At 49.3% G+C, this 9,036-nt stretch overlaps 1 protein-coding gene across 1 annotated transcript; it reads left to right on the top strand.

Moving 5' to 3' along the window:
- Positions 1 to 1,336: 1,336 nt before the first annotated feature.
- LOC311151293 (interferon-induced very large GTPase 1-like) lies at positions 1,337 to 8,719 on the top strand (the record flags this gene model as incomplete). Its single annotated transcript, XM_084201643.1, has 1 exon — positions 1,337 to 8,719. One exon carries the CDS (start codon positions 1,337 to 1,339, stop codon positions 8,717 to 8,719), a length of 7,383 nt encoding a protein of 2,460 aa, XP_084057769.1.
- Positions 8,720 to 9,036: the final 317 nt, after the last annotated feature.

Genomic DNA, 9,036 nt, shown 5'->3' with positions numbered 1-9,036 from the left:
TGTAATCCGGGGAGTGTGTGAGCACTGCGTCCGGGTGCTGGGAGCAGCAGGCTGGGCCAGGCAGCGAGCAGGGCAGCCGAGGGCTGGGCAGAGGGTGCAGGATGCAGGCAGGGCTGTGGGATGGGCAGAGGGGCTGTGCCAGTGCTCCGGGGAGCCAGGAATGGCCCTGGTGTCTGCACTTGTGGATTGAGGAGTTGTGCTGGGAGGATGTGGGTGATGGTGAAGGCAGCACCTTGTCCAGGACAGGTTGTGTGGCTGAGTGAGTCTGTGTGTGTCTGTGTTTCTGTCTGTGTGTCTGCATCTGTGTGTGTCTCTGTGTGTCGGTGCCTCTGTGTCTGCGTGTCTCTGTGTCTGTGTTTTTGTCTCTGTGTGTCCATGCAGTCTCTGGAATACACACTCAGCTTCAGGGTTGATCCTGCAAACAGGAAAGCAACAGGCACATCCAGGGTGCTGGAAAGCTCTTGTGCCATCCCAGGCCTGGCTCCAGCAGCCAGGTGGGAGCAATACCCAGGGCTGCTGCTGCTCCAGAGCCTCTGCCAGGAGCCTGGGGCTTCTGACAACACCTTCACCTTAGGGTGAAGCGATACGCAGAATAAATAGACTCCACAACCTGAAGGACATTTGACATGGGCATAAGCGAGATATCTCTTCTGAAAACTTGTGCCCTGAGCCCCGGTCTAGGCTACATTTTCATTCACAAAGGTGTTCCATATGCAATACATTACACAACCTTTCCAGGCATATTCAAACCCTGGCCCCACCTGTCCTTGCCTCGCATGGTAATTAGAAATTAGATCTACACCCTTCTGGGCATGCATTGTTTGCTGTGGTGGTCGCACAGGGATCTCTCATTGGGCTCTGAAGCTGAAGATTGTTGTCTTCCTCATGACTGAACATTTTAACTTTTCTCCTCTGCGTGTGGCTTTTGGTACCTTGGTGCTTCTCTGAGTACGTCTGTTGACCTTGATCAGCTTGGAGACAGAGGAGTCCCTTTCCCTGGGTTCTTGGCATCCCTTGGTCTCCTCTGGTATTGTTCTTTATGCAAAAAGCTTCAGAAATTCACATTTTTCTCTGCCCTTTATACCATGGCAAAGGTTTCTTAAGTAAAAAGGTTAAAATTCAATAGTTCTACAGGCTAAATTTAAATGCTTAATTCATATTGCTAACTCAAGTGAACTCCAAAAATCTCTATTTCACTGGCTCCTGTGCCATCCAAGGCCTGGGTCCAGCAGTCAGGTGGGAGCAATCCCCAGGGCTGCAGCTGCTGCAGAGCCTCTGCCAGGAGCCAGGGCCTCTGCAACATCTTAGGGAAAGTCTCTGTTCTTCCTCCACAGCCATGGCTTCACAGGAGGACACACAGGAGGGGGATGCAAAGACAAAGCTCCTGGCAGAGGCATTCCAGAAGGAAGGACTGGATCCTGGATACTGGGTGCCTAAAGCTGCACAGATCCTGGGAATCAAGTGCAAAGAAGCCCTGCAACATCTGGAAAATGAAGACTACTTCAAGCTGGAGTGTGAGGTACGGCATCCCTGGGAGAAAAAGGCACTCCAGAAACTCCTGAAAATAACAGGTGACAAAATGTGTGAGGAGTTGCAAAAGCATAACTCGGAGAAGACAAAGCAGAGAAAAGAGGAAGCCAAAAAAGCCCTGAACGATCTCACAGAAATGCTTAACAGCCGCAGCCACAGCCAGAATGCTCTGAGGGAGAAAGCAGAGACTCTGTGGCAAGCCATGGAGATTCCCAAAGAGTTCTGGCCACAGCCAAAGAAACCCTTGGCAGATATGCTGAAGAGCATCCAGAAGCAGCTGGAGCAGCAGGAGCTGTCAGCAGGCAGGAGGGACAACATCCCTGACACGGAGGTGCTGAGGCGGGCGTCAGGGGGACTGGCCCTACAGGGCATCTACAGAACCAGCAGACCTGAAGATGTGCTGGCAAAGCGAGAGCAGCTCCTCAGGGTTCCTGAGGGATTCCAGCTCGCTGGTCCAGAGCAAGGATCACTGCTTGAGAGGAAGGAGTTCTCCTCCTCTGCAGCAGAATCCACTTTCACCAAGTCCATGGAGCAGCTGGGGTTCAGCATGAGTGTTTCTGCCAAATGCTCATTCTGGGGGTTTAGTCTTGGAGCGGGTGTAGATCACAGATGCTCCTCACAGGCAGAGGACACCCAGCAGTCCCACTCTGAGCAGAGCTACTTTTGCATCACCAAGTACCAGTACATCCCTCTGGCCTCCTGCTACTTCCAAAGGCATCAGCTCCGCCTCTCGGATGCTGCTCTGCAGGAGCTGCAAGACATGGAGCAGCAGCTTTTGAGCTTCAGTCAGGGAGATGACAACCCCACCTTGGTGAAAATGTGTGAGAGCTTCTTCAGCAGGTTTGGCTCCCATGTAAACCAGGGTCCTCTCCACTTTGGGGGGATATTCTGGTGGAAGGCATCTACAGAAGGATTCCAAACTGAGCAGCAGGAAGAGGTGAAACGACAAACGTCTGAAGCACTTAACAGCTTTGTTGGGGCCAGCTGGGGTGGCTTTGGGGCCAGTGCAGAAGGGACCCTAGAGGTTTCCAAATCCAGCTCACAGGCTTCTGTCCAGGGAAGAGCCAGAGAGAGTTCTCATACAGCGATTCAGCTCTACGTGGTCAACACAGGGGGCCCAGCAGACACAGCTTCCCTTCCTCAGTGGAAAATGGGGCTCATGTCTGATAACACAACGTGGTGCGTTATCGACCGTGGCTTTCAGCTGATCCCAGTGTGGGACATCATCCTTTACAATCACGGTGGAGATTTTAAGTCTGTTGGCCAGATGAGCAGAGCCCTCAGGGCTGGGTACAAAGCACTGACAAATCAGGGCATCGGCACCATTTTTGGAGAGGAACTGGGCAGTGCAATGGAAGAGGCCAGAGATTTCATGGGGACTGTGAAGGCCTGGGAGGTGACAACAGTGGATGAAAGGAAGCTGCTCATGCTGATGCAGCTAAAAGAGGATCTGAGTGCAAAGACCAGGAACCCCAGTGTGTGGATCAACGTGTGTCTGTCAGACAAAGCCCTGCAGGACTTCCTGGTGAACACCGTGCAGAGATGCCAGGAGTCACCTCCAGAAAATACCACCTCTATCAAGGCAATGTTGAGAAGCCTCCTGAATCCTCATATCTACTCTGTCAAGGACTTCCCTGAGGCTTCCTTCATTATGCAATGGATCTTCCAGACTGAGTACCCTCTTCCCAGACCTCCCAAAGTCTCTGAGCTTCAAGAGCTCATCAAAACACTGCAGCAAATGAAGGAGCACATCCATGCTGTCACCTACGCACCAGGAAGCTCTGCTTCTGACGTTCATGAAGCAAAGATAGAAGCCACCCAGACCAGCAGCCTCGCCATTTATTCCTTACTCCAGTCTCTCCAGGAACAGGCTCAGAAGGACATGGAACTGTTGGTGCTCTTGATTGCAACCAGCACCGGTTACCAGGTGGAAAGCAGCACTTTTCAGCACCTCCTTGGACACCCAGAAATTCAGTACATGGCCAAGGAAATGGAAGTGGCACATGTGGAGTACATGAACCTGAAGGAGCAAGATGCTGACAGAGCTGAGGCCTTCCTCCTGCTGATGGGTCTGACTGTGACACCTGAAAGTCAAGAGCTGTCCCTTGAGCAGAAGAGGGAGCGTTTAATTTTCATGGAGGATCACATGAAAGGCTTGTGGTCCACACGGATAAAGAATCTCCTCCAAAAGCACAGTGGAGACAAAGACTGGGAGAGACTGAAATGCGACTTGGACTGCTTGGTCAGTGGGTGCTTGGATGACAAATTGGATGAACAAAGGATGCAGAACATACTCCGAGACCTGAAGGACACTTTTCCAACACCTGAGTTCCCCAGTCAATCCCAATCCAAGTCAGACAGCAGCCAATACAAAGACAATGAAGCCATTGCCAACCAGGACTTCCTCCAGCTGCTCAAGCGCCTTGGACTGGAAAGTCACTATCCAAGGAAAATGGGGATGGGAGATTTCCGCACCATCTGCAAGACATCTCTGCAGGACAGCCAGCCCAGCCAGGACAAGGAACTGCCATCATACTTCTTGCAAAAGCTGTTAACTGTAGATTACCGGGTGAGGTACCTGACTTGCTGGGAAAGTAGCAACCCAAATGTTGCAGCCTTTACAGAAACCACAGCCAAAGAGTACCAACAATCAGACTCCTTTGAAAAGTTTTTTAATGATCTGGAGGAAGCAGCTCCTGAACGTGCACGCAGGGGCAGCCATGTGCACCCCATGGACCTGCAGATGGCCATTTTCCATTGCGCTGATGACTTCCTGAGACAGTCCCTTGCAACCAAGCTGGCATTCTGCCAATTGGCACTGCCTCTGCTGGTGCCCAACCCATGCACTTCACAGATCGAGTTCCTGCTCTATGCCCTCAGCCAAATCCAAAGGAGCTGGAAAGAGGTGGACAAGTCAGGAAAGCAGGCCCAAACAAAGAGTTTCAGCAACAAACTCATCTTTCAGGCACAGACACCCATCGTGTCCTTCATCCGCATTGGCAGCTCAGCCTCCTCTTCCAAGTCCCAGCTCCTGAACGCTCTGCTGAGCAAACACAAACACGACACTTTCTTCCACCGCCACTGCAGAGGCAGCACCAGAGAGCGTTTGCTGATGGAAGGGCTGGTGGAGATTGCCTGGTACTGCCCCCGTGGAAGCCCTGATGACAGCTTTGAGCGCTGTGTGGCTTTCTGTAACCTGCATGGAGACGCCAGGGATCATGGAGCACAGGTGCAGTTCCTGCAGGAGATATCTGCTGTCAATGTCGCCCTTGTGTCAGATTGGGAGCACATGGACAACAGGGGGAAAAAGATTCTGCACGGCCTGTGGCAGTCACAAAGGCCTTTGGTTTGTCTTCTCACAGAAAAAGAGAACGTTGCAGCTGGACAAGCCAGCAAAACCTTAAAAATAGGGATCAAGAACAGAAACGAAGCAGAACTGATGGACGAGCTGACCAAGACAATTGGGAATCTCTTGGAGGGGTCTAATCCACATTTCAGCCTGGAGGCCTGCATGGACAAAGCTCACCAGCACGGATTCATAGTGGATGCAGATCAACCTGCGTGTGTGACAGCCAAAGCAAAGGCAAAGGAGCTGGTGGAGCTTCTGAAGAAAGAGAAGCTGTCTGAGATCAAATCCCAGCTGCTGCCGCTTCAAGGAAAACTGTGGTACCAGTGGTGCCAAAAGGACAAAGAACTCACTCGCTTGCAGGAGAAGAGGAACAAGAGCATTGAGCATCATCGCAGCCAAATTGAATATGAGAAGAAAGCAATAAGAAGAAAGCAACTGGAGCGAGCTTTCCCTCTCAAACCACTGATTAAATCATTCCTTGGCTTTTTCCAAGCCCAGCCAGCAGAGACCAAGAAATACTTCCTGCAGTGGATGAAGATCTTTATGGATGAGCTGTCCTGTGGTCGCCTTGAAGAACTGAGGAGAGACTATCATAAGTTATGGTCAAAAATCCGGTCAAGAAAGAAAAGTCAGAAAAAGCCCAAGGGCAATGATGAGTTGCTGAGTCGCTTGAATGCCCTCTCTGATGAAATCAATGATTCATCCATTGGCCTGGAGCACCTTCTGAGAGAAGTAGGGCAGATTTATGAAGCTCTTGTATTTATGAACTCCACGAATGACAATTTTGTCAAACTGCCAGAAATTGCAGTAGATTTGATGGTTTCAGGATACCCTGTGGAGCTGATGGATGGGGATGCTTCTTACCTGCCCTTGCGCTGGGTGGGAGCAATCTTTGACAGCTTGATTGAGAGGCTGGGGGACAAACGAGTGTTTGTGCTCTCCGTGCTGGGCATCCAGAGCACAGGCAAGTCCACCCTGCTGAATGCCATGTTTGGTCTGCAGTTCAACGTCAGCGCAGGGAGATGCACCCGCGGGGCCTTCATGCAGCTCATCCCCGTGGGCAAGGAGCTGCAGCAAGACTTGGGCTTTGATTTTGTGCTGGTAGTTGACACAGAGGGACTTCGTGCCATCGAGATGGCCAATAAACAGTCCTTGAAGCATGACAACGAGCTGGCCACCTTTGTCATTGGTGTCGGCAACATGACTGTGATCAATATCTTTGGTGAAAATCCGTCAGAAATGCAAGATGTTCTCCAGATCGCTGTGCAGGCTTTCCTGAGGATGAAGAAAGTCAATCTTTCCCCAAGCTGCCTCTTTGTCCACCAAAACGTGGGAGAAGCAACTGCCAAGGAACAGAACATGGAAGGACAAAGGCGTTTGCAGGAAAAGCTGGATGAAATGACTGTGGTAGCTGCTCAGCAGGAATTCTGTGACATCTCCTCCTTCAGCGATGTCATTGGCTTTGATGTGAACACCCACATTCACTACTTTGCTCACCTGTGGGAAGGAAATCCCCCAATGGCACCACCCAACCCCAACTACAGCCAGAATGTCCAGCAACTCAAGAGCAAAATCCTCCAGGCTGCCAAGAAGCAGTCACAGCGCAGCATTTTGAGGTTCTCCAGCCTGAAAGATCGTATTGGTGACCTCTGGAATGCTTTGCTGAATGAAAACTTTGTGTTCAGCTTCAAGAATTCCCTGGAGATTGCTGCATACAGGCAATTGGAAAGTGCTTTTAGTCAGTGGACCTGGAAACTGAGGAGTCACATCTTAGATGTACAGATGAGACTGGACAACAAAATTCGGAATGGGGACTTGCAGAATGTCACCAGAAAACTCCTTGAAGGGCTGGTGCAAGAGACAAGTGATGCCATTGAGAAAGAAGTGGAAAAGTATTTCAGGGAAGACAAAGACCGTGAGATACTGGTCCAGTGGAAATCAAGCACAGAGCTGAAGCTGAAAGAACTAAAAGAGACTCTTGTTCGTGAAACAAAAAAGAAATGTAAGAATCTTTTTGAGCTACAGAAGGAACAGAAAAAACTAGATGCAAGGAAGTTGGAATACGAAGATGAGCTCCTGAGAAGGAGTCGGAAGCTGGCTGTGACTCTGAAACGGAAGAGCCTCAGTGAGAGAGAACTGAAGGACAACTTTATTCTTGTCTGGAATGAGTGGATTGCCGAAGTTTCCCGTGCTGCTCGTCCTCTGGAACAGGTGGATATTGATGCAGAAATCGAAGATGTCCTTGTAGAGCACTTTAAGGAGCCGGGTATTCATGCACGGGTCAGGTCATTTCCCAGAAGTAGAGGGTTTTCTTTTGATCCAGAGAAACATATCATGAAGAAAAAGTATTTAGGCTTTATTCCAGATCCAAGGAGCATTTCCAGTGCTGGTGTGATCAACTTTCAGCACATCACAGACAACATCATAGAATGTGTGATGGCAAACATTGCTAAGAAGGAAGAGGAGAAACGGGATTACAGTCAAAATTTTATTCATGAAATACTCAATGAAGTACAGAAAGGTGTCAACTCTGTCCCCAGCCATGGCAAATGTACTTTCAACAGAGATTACAGCATTGACTTGTCTCTGTATCTCTGCAGAATGGCAGCAGAAAGGTTTAAAGCCATGCATGAAGCATTCCGAAAGGCAAATGACCCAGTTCTGTACCTAAGCAGCAAGAGAGAAGATTTTTTCCAATGTTTCCGGATTTCCTGCCAAGGAGCCACTTCGATCACAACTTTTGCTGTCCTCCTTTGTGATAAGATTGAACCAGCTCTTAGCCGGGCAGTCTATGAGAGGACAGCTAAAGACATTGCTGAGGACATGCGAGGCAAATTCCCAGATTTCCAGGGCAACAGAGCCAATCTGGAAGTTTGCATCCTGAGATACCTGGCAGAACAGGAAAATTTTGAGTATTTCAAGCAGTACCTTAAGTCTCCAAAACAGTTTTGTGAGAGCTACATTGAGACACGAGTTAGGAGTCACTGTTTAGATGGGAGTAGGAGGCTGAGGATGTTTCTTGATTCCTCCCTTGATCATCTCTTTAGAAACATCCTGTCAGCTGTTTCTTCATCAACCCAAATTGTCAAAGACAGAAAAGACAGAGAAGACAAAGTCTCTCTTTGGCTGGATGAATTTTGCAAGAAACTGTCAGAGGTGATCAACTTGCCCAGAAGTGACCTGAAGGGCATCGAGCACCAGGAGGTCACAGACATTGAGTTCCTGAGCAGTGCCATGACAAAAGCTCTGGATGACCTGAGGGACAGGCTCATGAAAGAATTGGCTGATGCTGACCTGAGTTCATTTTCAAGGCAGCCTCACACCATCCTGGCAGAGCATTTTTCGGGTTGCTGGAAGCAGTGTCCCTTTTGTGGGGCTGTCTGCACAAACACAATGCAGAATCATGATGGAGACCATCAGGTGGTCTTACATCGCCCACAAGCTTTGATGGGAGCCACGTGGCATGGGACAGACCAGCTGTTCATTGATATTTGTTCCAGCCTTGTTACAACTAAACACAAATTTACGCTTGATAACAGCAAATGGATCCCCTACAAGAGATACCGGGATGCTGGACCTCCTTATTCCACTTGGAAAATTCTTCCTGATCCATCTATGCAGGCATACTGGAAATGGTTTGTGTCTCATTTCAGGACACAGCTGGAAGCTTTGTTCAATGGGAAATTTGAAGGCAAAGGAGAAATCCCTGCGGCATGGGGGAGTTTTACCAAGCAGGAAGTACTGTCTGATCTCGACAAGTACAGTCCATGTCGACAGAAAAGAAGACCCACAATTCAAACGGCTTTTTACGAGATTTTCCACAAAATAAAATTACATTAGGACCCTCTCATGCCTCATAGAAACCACAGTTTTCAATTCCTCCCAAATATTAAAAAAGGTACATTACTGCAGCATTTGCTCATTAACTCATTCTTTTGTGATAAAGCCAGAATTCTCTTGCTATTTTGCCATAAACATTTCCCTCGGCTTTGTCCTAGAGCTAAACCATACCCCCTCCTAATGAGGCAATCAGCCTCATGGCCAAGCTTGACCCCAAAAACCAGGGACAGGGCAAAAGTGGCACTCAAAGCACCCCTTGGATCAGCTGCTGAGAGACATGAAGGGACAGTGCCCCAAAGGCAGATTTCCTGCAGCAA

The sequence above is a fragment of the Fringilla coelebs genome (assembly GCF_963513975.1).
Source record: "Fringilla coelebs genome assembly, chromosome: 3".
NCBI lineage: Eukaryota > Metazoa > Chordata > Aves > Passeriformes > Fringillidae > Fringilla > Fringilla coelebs.
Note: the sequence above shows the minus strand (reverse complement) of the source record. Positions and strands in the feature narration are given on the sequence as shown.